Here is a 21,079-nt window from a genome sequence, read left to right on the forward strand (position 1 = left end):
CAGAGAGGAGAGTTTCAAACAGCAAATGGCTAGTGGTTTCAAACACTACAGGGGGCAGATTATTTAATTTTTCTAAGCTTAACTCCAGTTTTTAACAGCACACAAAAATCACGTGGCAAAAAGTGAACAATGACTTCAACAGGAATGTCATTAATGAGCATTTTGGATCAAGCACCAGTGGGGTAGGAAGCATGAAGCTGGTTGCTGTGAGCCAAATATTACACTGGATGTAAAGAAATGACTATTTACTGTAAATGGAATGGACAATAATCATAATTATTTGTTGTGCAAAGGCTTTTGGTTTATTGAAGAGTTGAAGATTTGAATAGTAGCACTTAAATGTTTAAGGGGAAAAGGCAATTTAGAGGTTAACAAGGAGAGGAAACAATCTGTACAGCGAGATCTTTGAGGCTTCTAGAGGGACATAGCATGGAAACATATCGAGACATATGTTCTGCAGCAGAGATGGGGTAACAATTTTTTTTAATTTCTACAGGATTGAAAGGAAAAAGATAGTGTGGATACAGGACAGTTATGGACTTATAGGTGGCAAGGAATTGATGTAACTCCAGTCAGGACTTTTAAAAGAAATTGTTGGCATAGTACATCAATTAAAAGCACAGGCTCTGAAGATAGACTTAATTCCCAACTCAACCTCTAATCATTTGCCTTGGGCAAGTTATTCAACATACCAATGCCTTGCTTCCCAGTGGGTAATCACGCACTTAACCTCTTAGATTTTTGCAAGGACTTGATGAGTTAATATATAAAAAAAAATCACTTAACAGCGCTGAACATAAGCTCTAGATGTGTTAGCCATTATTAGTGTGTGACACAAGAGTTGTCCTACTGAAAGTGACTGGAAGATGGTGGGCTCAAGGATTTTTAACTGAGAGGAGTTAGTTTAAAGGAAATGCTGCAGGATACAAAAAAGAACGAGTTAGCACAACATAAAAGAAGTGTTATATATTGTTGGAGAACCCAGTTTGAGTTGGAGATCATGAATTTGTAGCAATCTTCAGGGTTTTCTTTTCTTCACCCTTCATTCCAATTATCACCAACAGAAGGCAGATAGTTGAATGGATACAACTGGAAGTTGTAGCAGAACAGTGGCGTGACCAACCCTGACGACATGAGGATCCACGTAACTGAGATTCCTATTTTAAGATGTGAACAAGGTTCCATGGAGCAAAAATGTTTAGAGGATGTTTATAAATGACAGAAAATTGGTATGTTGTGGTGGATCAAGAGAGCTGAAATGATGGGGAATTGTGGTTACTCAATTCCAGATGCTCTTCACACAGCTGGAAACCTCACTTTCCCTGCATGGGGATTGGACGACTATGAAGTGAAGGGGCGGGGCCCATGCGACGAAGATAAAGAGAATTGTGATGGGATAGGATGGGGTGGGGCTTGCGGGGGGTGGGGTGAAGGTGAAGTTCTCCGCAATTACTGTAAACTCAGGTAGTAGTGGGCACCCCTGGCTCTGAGACTCAGCAGCATGTGCCTGCGTTGCACTCGTGCCACTGATGATGCTACCCAGGTCAACCCCGTGAGTGTCCAAGAGGCTTTGCCCCTCCTACGCCGTCCTGCCCCTGGGCTCTAGGTATCAGGGACAACACCCTCGGGCATTTTCAAGAGCAGTTTGGTGCCAGGAGTTGAGAAATCAGAGTAGACAGATTAAATCCTGGAATGCAGGACCTACCCAGGTAGAGGAAAATCCCACAATGCTCCTTCTAGAGGGCAGGCTTGTTCAATCATGTTTGTTGACCGATCTGTTCTTAGTGACTTGCCCTGAAAGTAAGGTGGGGGTTACTGAGATGGATGCAGGCCAAACTCAATATTCAGATGGCAGGAGATTGTTTTTGAGTCTTTTGGATCAAAGTGAGGGGAGAGGGAGATATTTAAGGTAACATTCAAAGTTTGGGGAAAGAAGTGGGAATCCCGTAAACTAACAGCTAAACATCCTATGCCTCAGAAAACCATACTAGCTGTTGGTGTTGTAACTGGCAGAAAACTCAGTCACCTTTCCCAGGTTTCAGAAGTTAAAGACAAGTTCCAAAATCAAAGAGCAGTATAGCACCTTTGAAGTCATGATGCCAGCAGAAACATGTTTTACACTATTATTGTTATTATTTATTTATTTATTTTACACTCTTTCCTTCCAGAATAAAGCTCAGTATTCTACGTGTTCCCAGTAATGTGGTTGATAACTATTTTTTTCCCCCACAATATTGTCAATCCTGCATCCTGATTTTTACCTTGATATTCTGATTCTGCCTCTTGTGTTTAAGATAATATACTAACATTACATTAAAAAAAGGTAGCATAATAATAGATTCCTACTGTAATTTTTTTTGTTTTTTTTAACACTTTTCCATATTATGTAGGAAATCTCAAAATGGCATCCTTCTGCAGCGACCATGAGAGGGCAGGTAATGTTTAAATAAATTCTGGTTCTCTCAAGAATGGGACTTATTTTTTTATGGGTGGTGGTCTCTAATGAGACAGAATTTTTATTTGAGAGATATTCTGTGTTATCTTTCTTGGGACACAGGAATCTTGTGCTACTATTAGAACGAGTCTTGACCTAAATGCCATATTCTCATTTTTACTGTAACATTTGATATATACATAAGAATATAGGTAGCATATATAATATGTAAAGCAGAGTAATAAAATATAACTCCAACTTAGGAAAACATTCTGAACTCATCTAGAGTCTATTTCCTTATTCTATCTCCCTGCATCTTGGTCAGAGATAATTATTGTTTTCTCAAATTTTAGAGTTTTATTTAGATTTTTGTTCATGAAACACTTTGTTGTGTTTTCCTTCTACCACCATCCCTTCTGTCCCCTCACCCTCCCTCTCCCTCTTAACCTTAGAGCCTTCAGGGTATTTGTTGATATACCATAGTTTTTGAAAGTGTTTTACATTGTCAAATTATCTTTTATGTAAATACCCACTATTTGTGCTTACCATTCTGACCTGCTTTGCCGCATGTAATTTTTTTTAATTCCCTCCATTTTGTTAAAAATGAATGCATTTCATCCTTTCTTCTGGCTATGGAATATTCCATGGTATATGTATATACCACATCATTTTTGACCCATGCATCCATTGAAAGAGATTTAGGCTGCTTCCAGGTCATAACTATTGTAAATAATGCTGCTGTGAATATTGGTTTTATATTCTGTGGATATATGCCCAAGAGTGTGATTGCTGGATCATATGGTACATCTATTTTTATTTTTTTAAAGATGTATTTATTTATGCATACAAAAGCTGGGATATAGGCCAGAGTTTTGGAGTGGGGAGGTGAGAGGATTCACCAGAGACAGAGTGGGGAGCAGAACAGGCATATCTACTGAAATACACTGCTGAGGGGAGCGGTAGGCAAGACAGGAGAGGTCTGCTGTGCCATGTGGGTCACCTCCCTGTGCTGCAGGGGCTACAGGTAGCTTCACAGTGCTGTGCTTAACCCTTTGCGCCACCAGGGAGGCCCCACTCTTTGAGATTTTAAATGAACATCACCTTTAATATAAAAGTAAATACATAGATCCATGAGTCTTGGATCTGTCTAAATGTACACAGTTGGTAAAGCAGCAATCAAGAGATAAGTGGTGTCATTGGAAAACTCTGCTGATGCTCTAATGTGCTTTCTTTATCTATGAGCCACACATTTGAAAAAAGATTTTTTTTCTTATTTCTGTATATCTATGTAAGCCATATACATTGATCATATTTAGCTTTTTTCTATTGATACAGACCAAAAATAAGTTACTTTTCTGTGCTGTAAAAACTGTGGTTTAATCCTTTCCTTTTAATTTTCCAAAAGTCCACAAATAAGCGTATTGAAAATATGCAAAACCTAAGGAAGGAGAAGAGGAAATTCAGCAAAAAGTATTCAAGTCCTGCTCCCATTCCAGAGCCAGGAATCCTAGTAAGTATAGAGACTTCAATGAAATGAGCAGATCCTTATGTGAAACATTTATAATTTATATAGTACTGTAAATTTTGTTTTTCCTCTTCCTTTGAGAAATGTATAATTGCAATCTTAGAAGTTACTTTAAACTCTTGTAATCAAATCCTCATCTATTTTTTAGACCCCCTTTGCAATTATCCCCCTAGATATGATATATTTTGATGAAAAGAGCTTAATCTTTGAAAGCAAGTCATTCTGGATTCCAGTTTTTATCTGACCATATTTTATCCGACCAAAGTTATTTATTTATGTCTTTTTAGAAAATTGTATTTAATTAGTTTGTTTTAATTGTATTACTTTTCATTGAGGTATATGAACACTGTATATGACTTAGGGGAATAGGAATATTACAGTACCACTCCCACTACAAAACACCAATAATCCTTCACCACAGTCCGTTGTTCCTACTCCTACTTTTATTCCCAATCCCTCACCCTTCTCTAGGGTTTGTTTTGCCCATTCCTTTGTTTTGTTTGCTTAGATTCTACATATGAGTAAAATAATCCAATATTGTCTTTCTCCTTCTAACTTATTTTGCTTAGCATTATTCTCTCTGGTTTCATCCATGCTATTACAGATGGCAAGATTTCATCTTCTTTTGTAGTTGAGTAGTATTTCATTGTGTATTCCATTCTATCCAGAATGACTAATGTTTTGCATTACAAACAATCACATGTTTTTAATCCACTCATCTGTCATTAGTTTCTTTCCATAGCTTGGCTATTATGGATAGTGCTATTGTCAACACAGGAGTGTATATCATTCCTTCACATTAGTGTCTTTAATTCTTCTTGTAGATACCTAGGAGTGGAATTGTTGGGCCCTAAGTTCCTCCACATAACACATCATATTGTCTTTATGAGCCTTTTGCATGTATTATTAATTCTTTCTTGTAGCCAGACATAAATGTAATGAGACTTTCAGTAGATTTTAAAAGTCCTCCAGATATTTGAGGACAATTATTTCCTTCCTTCCTAGTCAGGCTTTCCTTAAGGGTAAAAATCTCCATTATCTTAATCCATTCCTCTTTCAACTTAGTAGTGAGTCTTATCCTCATTTGAGCAGTCTCCAATATCAGGATTATATTTTATCACAGAAAGGTTTGGGGAAAGTTATGCTTCTAATAATTAAGTATTTTTTATTTATTTTTTGAAATAAAATGTTATCAGTACAACTAATGAAAAGCTATATCACTTAGGAATTGCTAAGTGATTTAGCTCCTTATAAGAAAAATTCAGCTGCAAGTGGTTTATATAAAATATATATTTACTCAAGACAAAAATTTCTGACCTAGCCAATCTAGGATTGATACAGTGATCCTAAAAATTGTCAAAGAAACCCCAGGTTTCTTTAAACTTTTCCCATTACTTTTATTCTCATGGTTCTAAAGAGGCTTAGACATCAGTAGACATTGCATCCACGCTCCAAGAAAAATAAGTATAGGAGAAAGGTCAAAAAGCATGCATTTACTGAACCAGTTTTTTGATCAAAAGAGCTTCCTCTTTGTCTCTTTCTCTTCTTCTGTGTGTGTTTTGTTTTATTAGCGTCATCAAAGTATGGTTGACAGACAATAATCTGAACATATTTGAAGTATACATTTTTAAAATGTTTTGACTCTGGTACACCCATTAAGCTACCACAACCAATTCATCACTTGCAAAATTATTCTTATGCCCCCTTTTTATTTAAAGTGAAAGACTTTATATTTTAGAGCAGTTTTAGGTTTACAGAAAAATTGAACAGAAATTAAGAAATTAGAAAAAATGTTATTAACTCCTTTTCCTCCCCAAGAATTTCCCCTGTTACTAATATCTTGCATTGGTGTAATACATTAGTTATAAATGAACCAGTACCAGTATATTGTTATTAATTAAGGTCTGATGATTTTTGTTTAGGAAAGTTATTAATCATTTACCAAAAAAAAAAAAGTTTTGCACATTTCAGCTGCCCCTCAGCTCTTAAATATTCTATTTTATATTTTTTTTCAATTTTTCGTTGGCTTTTTCGTTTGAACAATTTTGATTGCAATGTCGTCAAGCTCTCTTAATTATATTATTAATTACTTATATTCATGGATATTTAAATTATTCTAAAATATTATTTTAGGTTAAATTCCTAACAATATTGATATATAATCTTTCAGTGAAAATGTCCAAGTCATTTCAAGGCTTAAAACACTCTCCCTACAATATTATATGCTTTCTCAATCACAGCTTGTACAAATTGGAAAAGAAAATCCCTATTTTTAACATCTCTTCTCATATCCATTATTTGAGAAATTGTTAGGGGGAAATGATGGCTACTCTATAACAAAATGACTTTGAACTTTTCCAAACTTATTGTTGGCTTCCACAAATTCTTCCTGCTTTTAATACGTATTGCCTGACTCATAGAAGAAAAAAAATTACACCCTATGTGATTTCTTTGATAATAGTGCCTTTCATATCTGGAGTCTATCAGGATGTAACCTTAGTTTAATTTCCAATAAAATTTCTAAGTCTCTATATAATTCTTTTTGTATAAGAAAATCTTCTCCCTATGAGACTCATATAAATTTTAGTTGAATCAATTTTTCCTTGTTTTTTTTTTTTTTTAAATCTCTTCTAGTGGTCATAAAACTGAAGTCTGTTCAAAAGAAATCAAGTACCAGGTCAAAAAAGAGGACACCTAACAGCCAAGTGGAGTATCATGACATTTCTTGATTTCATTTGAAACATAAAGGCAATATGCTGCCATTTCAACAAAATAAACAAGTGCAACCATTTACATCCAACTCAAAGGCTCTAGAATTTTATTAAATACCGTATCTCACTACCGCTTTCTTTTTGGTGGTAAATTTGGGAGTTGCTACTTTTCAAAAAATACTATGTACGGGACTTTGAAAACTCAAAGTATACTCATTTAAATTTTTGCAATTTAGAAATTTAGAATACAGCTTTAATAACAAGGGAAAATAGATTTCTTCTGCTCTGTAGTTATAATGACTGCGTTTAAACAAAATGTTTAATATCTTTAAATAGTCCCAGGAGACAATTTTAATACAATTAAAGCCTATATGTTGCTAGTGTAAAGAAGCTACAGTGTAGTTAAAATTTTCATTAAGGTAAAATTTGAATACTGAAATAATTTTACTTTTATGTATGAAATGATAGTCATATCTGTCTCTATAAAATACTTGCTTGACTGCATAAATATTTTCTAACATGCAAAGGAATTATCACAAGATGGACTAAAGAATACACTGTCAGAAGAGCCTCAGCTCTGGGAACACTGCAGGCTGCTACAGAAACCTGGAGGTGCCAGAAATGTTTGCTGTGAAGAAGTCATGTGGCCAAATTGCCTGGAGGAACCTGAATATCAAGTCCAGCCCTCTGTGTATCTGGGAGGGAATTGGGGGAGGGCAGGGAGAAGGAAACAAAAGATTAGCTGCACAGCCTAGTCCTCAGGGCTTTGAAGCACCCTCTAGGGTGGTGTTTTATAACCCTCAGTTCTGTGCTGTCCTCACAGATAAGTCTGACTCTGCAGAGTAAGAAATTTTTTAATATTATATGTATCATTCCTCTTTTATTGCTAGCCAAGAATGTAACCAGACTTATCTGCCATCACTGTTACAGAATCATGTTCTTTCTGTGCATGCAGTGCACCCTAATAAAAGGTATACAAATAAAAGCAAACCTCTCACAGGGACCTGCGCTCAGTGGAATATGAAAACAGCCTCCCCAGGGTTATGATGTCAGCTTACTCTAAATCTCTCTAATAAACTTCTCTTCGAATTACTTCACAGCAGTGATTATTTCACTTGATTATTTTCTAAATGGAGAGTATAAAGGTTTCCGGGGGCACAGGATTAGGTGTTGTGAGGGAAAAATCAGGTGTAGGTCAGATGAATTTGGGTGAAAGAATTCACCAGAGACAGAGACCACAACAGGTGGATTTATTGAAAATCAATATACTGCTAAGAGAAGCAGCAGGAAAGCAAGACAGGAGAGATCTGCTCTGTTGGGATTAGGGTCCCGAGGCTGTATTTATAATCCGGGCATCAATGATTGGTTAGAGTGACTAATCTTGAGTGTATCCTAACGAATGACCTGAAGTAGCATAAGGGATCATCAGCTTAATGCCCCAGTTCCCAAGACAGTCCCACCCACTGCCATCCACTTTATCTATTAAGCTTCCCAAACCTGCCAGCTGGGTAAGGAATGGGGGCTTAATTTTTAAATTTAGTAATGATACCATAATAGTAGGGAAAATTGGGAGAGTTTGGTTAATAGTACAAACTTTCAGATGTAAGATGAATGAGGTCTAAGAATCAGATTGATAACATGGAGAGTCTACTTGAGAACACTGTATTGTGTCACTGAAACTTGCTGAAATAGTGAAACTTAATTTTTTTTTAACTAAAAAAGGTAAATATAATAGGGTGCTAACTTGACGGGGAAAATCTTTTCACAATGTATACACATATCAAATATCTCCTTGTACACTTTAAAATATCTTATGAATTCATTTGTCAATTATATCCCAATTACACTGGGGGGAGGAGGAGAAGAAAAAATTTCTTACATGCTAAAATATTAAGGAAGATTTTATTCATGGGGAATTACTACAATGGGATTTTGTAGCAGAGGGGAAAGAGCGGACACAACATTGAATATAACAAGGAAAAGTGGGAATTTTAAAAATCAAGAAGCAGCATTTTACCAGATGAAAATTTGAGAGGAAATACTGATAGCATGCAGACTGAGGGGTATCCCGAGACCCCCAAACTTACACACTCTAAATGGGCTCTGCCCTCTGCTGCTTAAAGACACAGCATATTCTTCTTGTGAAAGAAGCCTAACAGGATTAGTGTGCAGAGAACATGTCAGGTATTATTTCTAAATTTAAAAACTAAGCCCCCGGGCCTCCCCTGGTGGCGCAGCAGTTGAGCGCTGGGCTGAGAGGCTGCCCGCAGCCTCTGCAGCGCCAGTTCGTTCCCTGGCCGCCTGTGAGGGTCCCACAAAAAAAAAAAACAAAAACAAAAACAAAACTAAGCCCCCACTCCTTGCCCAGCAAGCAAGTTTGGAGGCTTACATGCATAAAGAGAGTGGACGGGACTGTGATGCAAAGTGGGCCATTAAGCTGATGACCCAGCAAGCTGACCTGGATAATGAGTCAAGACACACCCAAGACAAGTCACACTAACCAGTCAATGATGCCTGGAGTATGGAGTCTTCGGACCCTCTCTCTCTGCACTGCAGACTTCTCCTGTCTCGCCTGCTGCTTCTCTTAGCAGTGTATTTCAACAAGCCTGCCTTTTCTCTTCTTCATTGTCTCTGTTGAGTTCTTTCACCCCAGAGTCTCAGGCCTACACCCCAGTTCTTCCCTGACAAAAGAGAGGATAGTTGTTTCCAATAAACATCCAAAGTTTCCCATACTCTCCTGGGTAAATGCCCAGAAAGGGTTGGCTCAAAGTTGGGCCACTGAGGTCTGAAAACTTCAACAAGTCCAAGGAACCTACTGGCAGGGAACCATAGGAAAGGGGTATAAGAGGCCAGGCAAAGCTGAGATAAAAGGAGCAAAATCAAAATACAAATCCAGGTGACATGTGCTATTGTCAGTCTATCCATGAATCTTCACCCATGTCTCTTCCCAAGTGTGTCTACAAGACTCAACTCTGTGTGTCTTCTGCAAATCTCCTTGCAATTCAGGTTAACCCTTCCTTAGGTGAGATAGGGGACATGGAACCTCCCCTGTTATGGAAATTATACTCTGTAACAAGTCCTCTCTGTAACAATATCAGGGGAAAGGTGAAATCTAGCTAAACTGACCTAAGGGCTTTCTTGGTGAATGCAGGCCAGGGGATCAGACATCATCTGTGGGATGATGGAGAATGAGGAAACTCATCCAATATGGAGGTTTATCAGTTATTCAGGGTAGAGGGAACTGTTCAATTGATTTAGTAAGAGTCTGCTGAAGGTGGGCACTGCTAAGTGGAACAAGGAAATCCAAAAGTCAGGACCTCGCCAAGAAGAGAGTTCAGGGGCCTCCCTGGTGGCACAGGGGGTTAAGCACTGTACTATGAAGCAGTCCGCAGCCTCTGCAGCACTAGTTCTATCCCTGGCCAGCCAGGGAGCAACCCACATGGCGCAGCAGACCTCTCCTGTCTCGCCTGCTGCTCCCCTCAGCAGTGTACTTCGTCAGTCTGTTCTGTTCCCCACTCTGTCTCTGGTGAATCCTCTCACCCCCCACATCTCTGGTCTATACCCCAGCTCTTGTATTCATAAATCAATAAATCTTAAAAAAAAAAAAAAAGAATAGAGTTCAAAGGAGCCACAGAAGAGATTGCTCAAGGAGAGATTTTTTGGGTCAGGTCTGGCATAAAGGGTTGTGTAGAATGAGAATAAGAAATTTGGGATGATGGATGTATTCTATATCCTGAATTACATGCATGTAAGCATGACAGTTTGTGCAAAGATGACATCTATGAGAAATTAGCCTAGAAGAACATATTGATAGCTCAAACTATAAATTGTGGTTTCTGAGGAATTAACTATAACAACATACTTTTTTGTAACATTTGAAGATTTTCTAACAAGCAAGGAAGAATAATGCAACGCAAGGAAAAAAAGCGATGCGGCAAAGAAACCAGCAACTTCACTGTTACTACAAAACTAGTAATGAATTTTCCGGTCCACCCTAGACTTACTAAATCAGCATCTACATTTTCACTAGATGCACAGGTTTTTCTTATGTCTATTAAAATTTGAGATGCATTCAAAATATTTCTAGAACAGCTCAAACTTTATCATTATTCTTGGAGAAATAAGTGGCTCCCTAACACCAGAAACAAATTGCAATCTTAACTACTGCCTCATTCAAAATGAGTCTAACACAAAATGAGTCTTAACCCCTGGTGGCACAAGGGGTTAAGCACCATACTGTGAAGCCATCTGTGGCCTCTGCAGCATGAGTTCTATCCCAGCCGGCCAGGAAGCTACCCACATGGCACAGCAGACCTCTCCTGTCTCGCTGCCTGCGCCCCTCAGCAGTGCACTTCGGTGGGTCTGCCTATTCTATTCCCCACTCTGTCTCTGGTGAATCCTCTCGCACACCCACACCCCATCTCTGGCCTGTACCCCAGCTCTTGCATGCAAAAATAAATCTTTAAAAAACAACAAAATGAGTCTAACACAGTGACGGATTTCGTGTGCTGCCTTCTAAATCGGTAGCAGTGCTGAGAGTCACTTAGAAGGCAGTCAAGGGTGCTAAAGTCCACCTGCAATTTGGGCTTTAATTTCTAGGCGGTCAGAGCCCCATCTCACAAGAGGTAGCATAAACTATCCAGAGTCATGTCACTCAGACAAGCGGCCACAAAGAACACAGGGGACCATGGTCACAAACTTTTCCATCTCTCCCTGCATTCTACCCTCGGTAGGCATTTCCCAGCACCAAGGCCTGGGCACTCCCCCGCCGGGCGCTCTGCCTGCAGGGCGGGGCCGCGCGCCACGACCTCCGGGCGCAGGAGGTGGGCTCGCCCTGCGGGGACCGAAGTCCGGCGAGGCGGGGCGGAGTCGCGAGAAGGGGGTGGAACGGGACGTTGCAGCAGGGGGAGGAGCCGGGGCGGGACGGGGCGTTGCCATAGGGGCGGGACGGGGCGTGGCGAGGGCGGGGCTAGGTCTCCGGACCGGTGTGAGGGCGGGGCGAGCGCCAAAGACCTGGGACCGGGTGTGACAGCGCAGCCCGCGCGGCCCGATCTGGGCGGGTCTCTCAGCGGCCCCCACCCCCAGCCGCCGTCGCGATGGGGATGTGTTTTCCTTGTCCCGGGGAGTCCGCGCCCCCGTCGCCAAACCTGGTGAGTAGGGCCGTGTCGACGCGCGTCCGGGTCCGCCAGGCCCGCCAGGTCCGCGCTGCGCGCACCTGTTCCCCGCGGGTGCGAGGCCAGGAGCCGGGGCGCAGGAGCAGCGGGTGGGCGCGGGGCCGCAGAGCCCGCCGGCGGGGCCTCCGCGGGCCTGGAGAGGTGGACGCGCCCCGAGGGACCTTGGGGTCCCAAGAGGGGGACCTGGCTCGCCGCCTCTTCGTCGGTCTCCCCACTTTCTTGACCGAAAATTGTCCAAAGACGATTCTGAGTCTTTTTCCCTTTGGCTGAATTGCGCAAAATGGGGAGCTCGTAGGACGCAGGCGTGTGAAGACGGGGCGGTGTATGGGCCATTCTTGGCGAAGTGGCAGGTGGCATTAGTATGCCAAAAAGAAATTCCTCTTTCTCGGCGACCTGAATTGTTTATATTCTAGGAGATGCGCAGCTCCCTGTGTCTGTACGAACTGTTTAAAGAAGGTGCTCAGTCAAGTCTCCTACTCCGGCCTTTTACTGAATATTGCATCAGTCAATGATTTCGCTTTAGCTTTTATCTTTCTTTTGCTTAAGGTCTACCTTAAATAAATAGAATAATTTTTGGAGCACAGAGTATACGTCGTGTAATGTCGTATTTAGCAATTAAAAATGCAGGGTGCCCAGTTAAATTTGAATAGATAAACAAGAAATACATTTTACAAGTCGGTTTGTCTTGTGCAATATGTGGGACATACTACAAGTTGTTATTGTTTATCTGAAATTCAAATTTAGGGGATTTGTGGTACTATACTTTTATACTTTTTGTAGCTTTTCATCTTTAACAGCATCTTTCTATTAATAGTCCTTACAGGGAATTAATAGCAGAACAACCTCTCTTCTATATTAAAAAATTCCTTGATCGAAAGGAGTTATTTAGGGAGTATGTTAACTCTTCTGCCATTTGATTATAGGTAGTGAAAATGAGCTACAAATTGATAGGGGCAAGTTCTTGTCTTTCTTATTACTGTTGCTTTTAAGGGTTAATTTTTCTCTGTGATTGATAAAATTCCAGCATTTGTTAATCCCTTCCCCCATCACAAAGCTATTGCAATATGTTTTCTTCCCTCAGATAACCACAAAGTTCACTGCTTGAATGCCACTTTATTACTGAGGCTTTTCTTGAGCAAAAAACAGATTCCCAGCAATTCCACCCACTCCTCCTTCCATATCATATCCACCAAAGTCTATATATTTCCCCAGAACATTTACTAGTATCTGATATATGCATTTACTTGAGTATATTTAAGTGTGTGCCCTTATTGCAAAGTAAGTTCCATATAGTTGGAAATTATTAATACAGCTCCAAAAGAATGCTACATACTATTTTATATATTTAAAGACCTTGTAATTAATATATGGTATTGCAAAATGATATATCCTATTTCCCAACAGCGAAAAGTACTACTCATGAATTTACTCTAGTACTTTCTGCCCTGCACAATGATAGCCACCCACTTCCTTCGTGAAACTTCTCTGAAAATACCAGCCTACTTCCTTTTTAACTGACAGAACCAGACCATAGATTATTTAATCAGCCAACCTTCGCATGTTTTATGTGTGTATGCATATAGGGAATATATATATATATATACACATTTTTTAGTGTATGCTCATTTGAAGTAAATTAATTGAAAGAATGAAGTTGAGAAAGTTAAGTATTTTACAAATATTGTAAATAGTGCTATTCTTAGTGGGACATTCTGGTCCAGTTCTAATAGTTTTATAAACTGTTATATTACTTAAAAGACCTAAGCATATAAATTATACATGAAAATGTGGTTTTATTTTAAAGCATACTTTTAAACATTTTTTCCTAGGAAGAGAAAAGAGCAAAACTTGCAGAGGCTGCAGAGAGAAGACAGAAGGAGGTGAGAGTAAAAATAAAATTCTACCTACCTAGAGAATGAAGCCTGTATTTCTTTTTTCTTTTTTTAAATTTTTTTCTTGATAGATGATTATTACTAGTAGTATTCTCTAATGCAAATGTAGATTTAAATACAATATTTTTAAAGTTATTAGTTTCTATAAGTTACATGAAAGTAGTTATATCATTTAATATATGAAAATTGTCATACAGATGTCTTATTAAGGTTACATGCCCCTTTAATAAATAGCCTTCCTTGAGATAAAATTGACAATGTCTTATAATACACTGGCGGCTGAAATAAGTTTAGGGAGATATTTTATGTGGTTACAAAAAACCCAGTGAAGACATTATAGTATAGTTTATGTTTTGTATAGAGTTGTTGTAAATACAGTCTAATTCATTGTTACCAAAAACAGATCAACTCCCCCTCACACCTGCACTGAAAAACCTAAAAAGCCAAAACAACAATGGGACAATGAATGTTGATTTTTGTTTCTTTTCTATACCTGTTGACAAATTTCTTAAAGGCTGCATCCCGGGGCATTTTGGATGTTCAATCTGTTGAAGGAAAGAGAAAGAAAAAGGAAAAATTAGAAAGGCAAATGGCTGCATCTGGACCCCCATCAGAAGGTGGACTTAGAGTATGTATAAAATTTACTTATGGTTTAATTTACCTGCAATTAAAAAAATTAAGCAGCAATCCATTCAATAATTTCCTCTTGAAATAGTTTATCAGAAATTTTTAAATTATTATGAAAGCATGAATAATGTAGTTTGGGAGAAATCTCTATTTTAACAATTCATTGGAATAAATTTGCTTTCGTTGCCCCACAAAAAAAAAAATAGATTTTTTTCTATTGTACTTAACTGTGTCTTAATGCTTAATACTAGCCTTAAATGTGTAGAAAACTCAAGCAATGTGGGAAGTAATAAAGAAGAAAGTAAACACCCCAGCAGTGTTATTTGGCAAATATTATTTCTGAGCTCCATTTATATATCAATCTTGTTAAATTGAATTATACTGTATGGTTTTTTTTATAACTTTTTATCGATTGGTGATTGAAGTAAATGTATTTGTGAAAAGGATTATCTTGTGATTTTCAGTCATTTATATGTAACTAGTCAATTATTTATGAGCAGTTATTTTTTTTCTTTTAGTTGATTACTATCATCTCCATTCAGTTTGGTTTTTTGCTGTTAAAACTAGACGTAAATACATATATGTACATATACCCCTAACTTATGGAGCAGCAACTTAGGGCATCCCAAGCAGAGGTGATTTGTTTCTTGAATATCACACGGAGATAAGATTTATCTGTGTCAATTTTACTATTGTGTATTATTTCATCTAATTTCATTTAGCAAATAAAGTTTAAAGAAAACTTTTTATCATTAACTTTTAATAACAAATTATTTGGTTTCAATATTAAGGTAGTAGTTGTAACTGATGTGCTTATGTGTTTTTATCTATGCCCATATTAGAATACAATAGATCTAGTGTGAAGTAAGACATTTGGGAAACACAAGGTCAAATATTTATCAGCAGTGTAAATACATACTTTCAATATTCCATTGAAATGAAGATCTCTGTCACCAGGTTTATTTCATATGGGATTCTCAAAAAATAAACAATTTGTGAAATTTAAATTATAGGACTGGAAGTAATGCTGACATCCACCATTTCATTGGCTAAGAAATGGAGGTACTGAGTGACTTGTCAAAGTGAAATATACCATTATAAGAAAAGGACATTTTATATATAGTAAGAATTAAGAAGGTACTTAAAATTTTGCATGTACTCATAGAATACACACCAGCTTTTAAAAACTAAGAAAGAAAGGGGCTTTCTTAATTAAATCTGAAGCTTTCATGCCCTGAATCTGATAATTTAAAAATAATTTGGGCCTTTTTTGTTCTGGTCCTCGAAGAAGTCCTCAAAATGAAAAGCATTCCCAATGTATAATTTAGTACTTTTTTTCCTTTGTATATTGTCCTAGATATATGAAACCTGTCTGGCTCCTTTAATAAAAATGACCCTCAAAGCCATCAAGAAGGATTTTCTCAAGAAGAGTGGGTCGATTCTCAGAAACCACTGCTATTGCTCACTGTGTCATTTTCCCTTGGAATATTCCTTGTTATTTCTACCACCACACCCTGGCTTGAGGGACATGTTCCTCATTCCTTTTCCCTTGACCACCTGTGTAGCTCATTGTGAGCATACATTGAAGTTCGTATTATTTGAAGGCTCAGCAGTAACAGAAAGGAAAATACAAGCACTGAAAATTAATCCTCAAACCCTTTGATCTGGTATTTTCTAAGGGTCACTATCAGGCCTTTTCCATAGGCTGGCCTGAAATGTCCTCTGGTTTAAACTAGATTCTTCCTTATCTTACTCCTTAGTATGAGGAAGAATATCTTGCCTGCCTTAATGTCCTCCATGTATTCACCTCCTGACTAACACTGCCTCCTCTCAGCATAATTGGCATTGGCAATGCTTAGTGTCTTCTGGAAAGGGAGCCTTATCTTAAGAAGTCAAGGTGGGGCCTCCCTGGTGGCACATGGGTTCGTCTCAGTGCTATCAAGCTATCACCAGCCACTGAGGCGGGAGTTCAATCCTGGCCAGGGAGCTGACCCACATGGTTCAGCAGACCTCTCCTGTCGCCCCTGCTGCTCTCCTCAGCAGTGTATTTCAGTCAATCTGCCCATTCTGCTCCCCACTCTGTCTCTGGTGATTGAAAAAAGAAATCAAAGTGATAATGGCTTCAGGATGCAAATTAACATTAGTGCAGGATCTGGCATAGTACAGTGCTCTAATGCAGTGGCTCTCAACCTTGTTTGTGCTTTACGATTTTCATGAAGAGTTTTTAAAAAACACTCAACCATGTGTCCTACCTCTTATCAGTCACAATGTCTAAAAGAGAAACTTAGCCATCAGAATATCTTTATGCCCCCCTAGGTAATCTAATGTTTAGCCACATTGAGAATCACTATTCTAGAGATTTTGAGTCTAGTCTTAAAAGATATATCATGTAAAATAGAGTTCCATGGTAAAAAAAAACAAACAAAACTTGACTACCGTATTGTACACTGTATCCCTTTCTTTGAAACTAAGACACAGCATTGGCTTCTCAAAGAAGTTCTGAAATTAAAAAAAAGCATACTTACTTTGATTGACCTTTAATTTTCAAAACATTTTAAACACAGATTTTAATATCCAGTAATATTACTGGGATGCACTTGGAAAATACCACTAGTAATTCTCTGGTCTGGTCCCAGAGGTTCTCTCAAAACATATTTTGTACATTTAATAGACTCAATTAAACAGAACAACAAATGGAATTTTCTCAAGTTATGCAAGAGAAAGACTGCCATAGTATTATTTAATAATTTCGACTGTGTCTCAGCTCCCTACCTCAAGTAGTAATTTTTAAATTTCTGTTTTGTAATTTCATTGTTGTTTTTGTTTTGTGGTATTTTGTTTTGGTTTTGCTTTATTGATTATTAGATATTTGGCATCCAGCTATCCACTAATTGGCCCAGATATTTTGTTTTACTTCTTGACAATTTTAAACCATCATATATCTCATTTCAGACTTTTGATGATAATGTAAAATTTTACCATTTCTGATTTTATCTAAAATAATTTTACATTTGTGTATCCCATATTTCTGTGTTAGTTCGCTAACATGCTGTAACATAACTTTCAATTAAGTTTACTTTTCTCTATATATTTTTATCTTTTCTAGTGGACGGTTTCATAAAGTACAAGATGAGTGGAAGAGTCTACTGCCAACAACTAATATCTGCAATCAAGTGGACATCCTCAGTTTAATATCTTGTTTTTGAATAAATGAAGATTCAGACTTTCTATTATTAGTATCCATAACTGCAGTGCTTTTTCAGAATGCTTTTGATTTTCAAACTTAGAAAAACACCAGATATTTCAGTGAATATTTATTTTCCTATACTTACTCTTCTGCAGATAGTGGATGATTTTCCATTTTTTGATAGCTAAAACATCAACGTAAAGCATTGCCTGTAAAACTTCTGCATACATCTCAAATATTAAAATTTTCAATTGCGTTGTCCCTTTGTAAAATAATCTAGATATTTATAATTGTGTAGTTTAGCCTTATATGTTTATTGCATTACATGTGAAGGACTTTTGCTTAAACTTATGGACTTGGTGCCTTTAAACTGATCATCAGGGAAAACATTTAAAAAATCACTTGAAGGGCTTACGTGGAGGAACATTATGAATTTTTATAACTTAGTAATCAATATTTGTAGAAAATGTTTAATTTCTTCTAATTTATTTTCCATTTCTGCAGCTTATAAAATTAACATGGTGTGTTTTACATTAGAATAAGTTTTTGTTTTTGTTTTCCTGAATTTAAATTATATGTTCATGTTACCATCAGAGGGCAGTGATGTTCTATTGTACAGTATCAGACCAGAAAGATCTTTGAAGTAATTAAATGAACTAATCTAGGAATCTGGATGGATTATGAATGACGATGTATTGTCCAAATTTTACAGCTGTTTTAATTTTTTTTATTTACTGAAGAGTGAGCAGATTTATGCAGATATGAAATTGCCACTGCAAATAAGAAGTACGGAAGAAAAGCATGTAGTACTATATTCAAAAAGGTCTACTTTAAACAAAAATATTATGAGGTAATTCCATATGATGCTTAGGCATAAACTTTATATTTTTGTTTACTAGTAATATGAATTTTTGGTAGCATTTGTATTTTCTGAGTTTTTCCTTTTAATATGTAGTTAACTAAAAGAGAAGAATTGCTTTATCTTGTCATTATTTATTACTGATTGCTAATTCTTTTGAATGGTGAGACTGTAATCTGAAGTCTAAATTAAAGTTTGCAGATACTAAGTGCCAATAGGAACTGTAAATTAAATAGACCAATTTATTTGATTTACAGAAAGGAAACTGAGCCAATGTTGCATCCATCCCTCCCACAAGATATGCTACATTGCACTATATTGTATATGTTAATTTTAAGAGTTCAAACGATAATGTAGGTCTCTTGACTCCTCATTGTAAAAATCACTTTTTCTATTATAGCATGAAATATTGTAGGAATATCAGGCAGGACACATAATCTTAATTTTCTTCAGCCTTTACAGGATTATTGGTATTTTCATAAAGATAGTGAAACCACTGAGTTGTGTTTTAGAAGGAAAAAACTTACCTTATGAACGTAATTAAATTTTTCAAGACAGAAAGGAAATTGGATACACTAATTGCTGGATGGATGGGAACCAGAGCATATAATCCGTGAAGTGTGCAATCCCTTCCTATTGTTGTAAAATAGAAAGGATAATCTTACCTGTATTACATGTTCAAGAATTACAGCTTAGGTTAATTTAAACAAAAGGTTTACATCAAGGAATAATGCCCTATTTCTAGTAGCAGTTTATATCCAAATACCATGCTTATTTACTGTTGAGCTGTGAATAATAAATAATATGCGGGTGTATTGCTTTCTGTGTATGGGAATATGAGAATCCAGCCAACCATAGCCTGCCTCCATGGGTGTGATCAGTTTCCTCAAAACCCCAAGGGTTGCATGTGCTAAAGGGTGATACATAAATGTGTCAGGAAGGGGAAGGAAAGAGAGAGAGAGAAAGTGTCTAATAGGAAACTAGTAAGTGAGTAGGGGGAAAAAATGTACGCACACGTACACATACACCCCTCATAAAATGATCAGTTCCTGGTGAAAACATTAACTTGGAACCAATTTGGCATAATTCATCATTTAAAAAGGAAAATATAATGCTTACTACATCACTCAACCATACTACTAAACTATAACAAATAGTAAAATGCATAGATGTAACTATCATGTTAAGATGTAAAATGCTTAAATCGTTGCTTCTTAAATCTAATCAAACAATATGGCTGATAACAAAATGTTGTGTACTGTTACACAGCCCCTGTGCTGACATGTAGCATGTTTTTTTTAAACATCTCTGTGATACTACTGTTCCACTAATTGTATTATTTTGTAATTAATAGTTTTCCCATACATGTTTTGTTAAAAATTCTGTACTGCCTTATGAGGATATAAATATACATTTTTCTTATATAAAATTTGGCTTTGGCCATCTTTATTAAACTTATCTAGATTTGGGCTAGTTGCTGGGCAAATTTCAGCAATAGTTTCATCACTTTGGAACTAATGAGAAGAGAACTGGAGACACTTTGATATGGTCATACAATCTCTAAATTTTTAGGTACGCCTGTTTCTTTTCATATATTCTAAAGGAGAAATGATATTATTTGTGTCATATTTTTCTTTCAGAACTAATACTGTAATAAAGATTCCAGCTGTCATCCTTTGTACCCAAGAATTATTTTCCTTTTTCCCTTCAATCATTTAAATGATTTTCATTCATAAGAATTCTGCTACACTCTTAGAAGTAACTTACCAGTTGCATAAATAGCTGGCAGAAAGGCATGTAAATATGCATGCATATCTGTGTGGAGATTAAAGTTGTATTCTTTTAACATTTTCTGCAGGCAAACATCTCAAATACCCATGTGCTGCTATCTGTGCTTTCTGTTGATTCAGATGTGGTGCTGTGGCCATTTTCTGTGATTTTTCTTGAAGGCTACTGACACAAGGCATTTGTTTAGGGAGTAAACATTGAAGAAGTTTTGGGTTAACACAAAGAAGTTTGTGTCCCAACTCAAACACTTCTATTTCTTTATGACATGGTTTTACCCTGTTCTTCCTCTTATAGGTAGGCTTCACCTTGCAAATATTGTCTCTAAATAAGGTCACTATAACCTAAGAATTGAATATTCATAAATTACTTGACCCCAATATCATAATTTTATTATATACTGAATTACATTACATACTGTTAGAGCAACACATTTGACTTGTTGAGTGTTGAGTTTCAAGTTGTCCTCGAGACAGAAAGACACAGGTTTACACCATCATCTCCAAACACTTCAAATTTATTAGTCCTTTAGATTTGAGGCAAGCTTTTGAGCCCCCACAGTCCTGCTTTGGGCCACTCCTGTTTGGCTGGGCATTTACCCGGGGAGGGGATGAGTAAATTTGGGTGTTGTATTGGGAATCAACTTTTTCCCAACTAATCGGGAAATTATCCTTTCTTTTCTTCTTTCTCTGTGCACACTAACTTACTAAAGTTATTTCACACTAAGAGTCTGCTTTGTCTTTAGGCGGCAGATGGCAGAACCCATTAAGAACATGTAAGTTTGGGGATCCCGGGTGCCCCTTAGTTGTGTATATTAACACTTTGACCAAATCAGTCATGTGGCAAACTAAAATACTGCCTCCTCAATTTTCTGGAGCAAAAAAG

General features: G+C 37.3%; 2 protein-coding genes across 2 annotated transcripts; both read left to right on the plus strand.

The window, feature by feature from the left end:
- Nucleotides 1-1,415: 1,415 nt before the first annotated feature.
- CCDC179 (coiled-coil domain containing 179) lies at nucleotides 1,416-7,738 on the plus strand. The gene is made up of 4 exons (XM_054699334.1): nucleotides 1,416-1,552; nucleotides 2,391-2,435; nucleotides 3,840-3,944; nucleotides 7,198-7,738. The coding sequence occupies exons 1-4, from the start codon at nucleotides 1,502-1,504 to the stop codon at nucleotides 7,423-7,425; spliced, it is 429 nt and encodes a 142-aa protein (XP_054555309.1). The 5' UTR covers nucleotides 1,416-1,501; the 3' UTR covers nucleotides 7,426-7,738.
- Nucleotides 7,739-11,666: 3,928 nt separating this feature from the next.
- Nucleotides 11,667-20,082, plus strand: SVIP (small VCP interacting protein). The gene is made up of 4 exons (XM_037522566.2): nucleotides 11,667-11,820; nucleotides 13,674-13,724; nucleotides 14,251-14,364; nucleotides 17,470-20,082. The coding sequence occupies exons 1-4, from the start codon at nucleotides 11,767-11,769 to the stop codon at nucleotides 17,482-17,484; spliced, it is 234 nt and encodes a 77-aa protein (XP_037378463.1). The 5' UTR covers nucleotides 11,667-11,766; the 3' UTR covers nucleotides 17,485-20,082.
- Nucleotides 20,083-21,079: the final 997 nt, after the last annotated feature.

Source organism: Talpa occidentalis, unplaced genomic scaffold (assembly GCF_014898055.3).
Source record: "Talpa occidentalis isolate TD23 unplaced genomic scaffold, MPIMG_talOcc4v2.1 talOcc4.3, whole genome shotgun sequence".
NCBI lineage: Eukaryota > Metazoa > Chordata > Mammalia > Eulipotyphla > Talpidae > Talpa > Talpa occidentalis.

Bases quoted from the DNA above. Each gene is read 5' to 3' on its own strand.
- CCDC179 (XM_054699334.1), top strand. From the start codon at position 1,502: ATGTGCCTGCGTTGCACTCGTGCCACTGATGATGCTACCCAGGTCAAC. The intron at 2,436-3,839 runs GTAATGTTTAAA...ATTTTCCAAAAG, and splicing joins CAGCGACCATGAGAGGGCAG to TCCACAAATAAGCGTATTGA. The intron at 3,945-7,197 runs GTAAGTATAGAG...TAACATGCAAAG, and splicing joins TTCCAGAGCCAGGAATCCTA to GAATTATCACAAGATGGACT.
- SVIP (XM_037522566.2), top strand. From the start codon at position 11,767: ATGGGGATGTGTTTTCCTTGTCCCGGGGAGTCCGCGCCCCCGTCGCCA. The intron at 11,821-13,673 runs GTGAGTAGGGCC...ATTTTTTCCTAG, and splicing joins CGCCCCCGTCGCCAAACCTG to GAAGAGAAAAGAGCAAAACT. The intron at 13,725-14,250 runs GTGAGAGTAAAA...AATTTCTTAAAG, and splicing joins CAGAGAGAAGACAGAAGGAG to GCTGCATCCCGGGGCATTTT.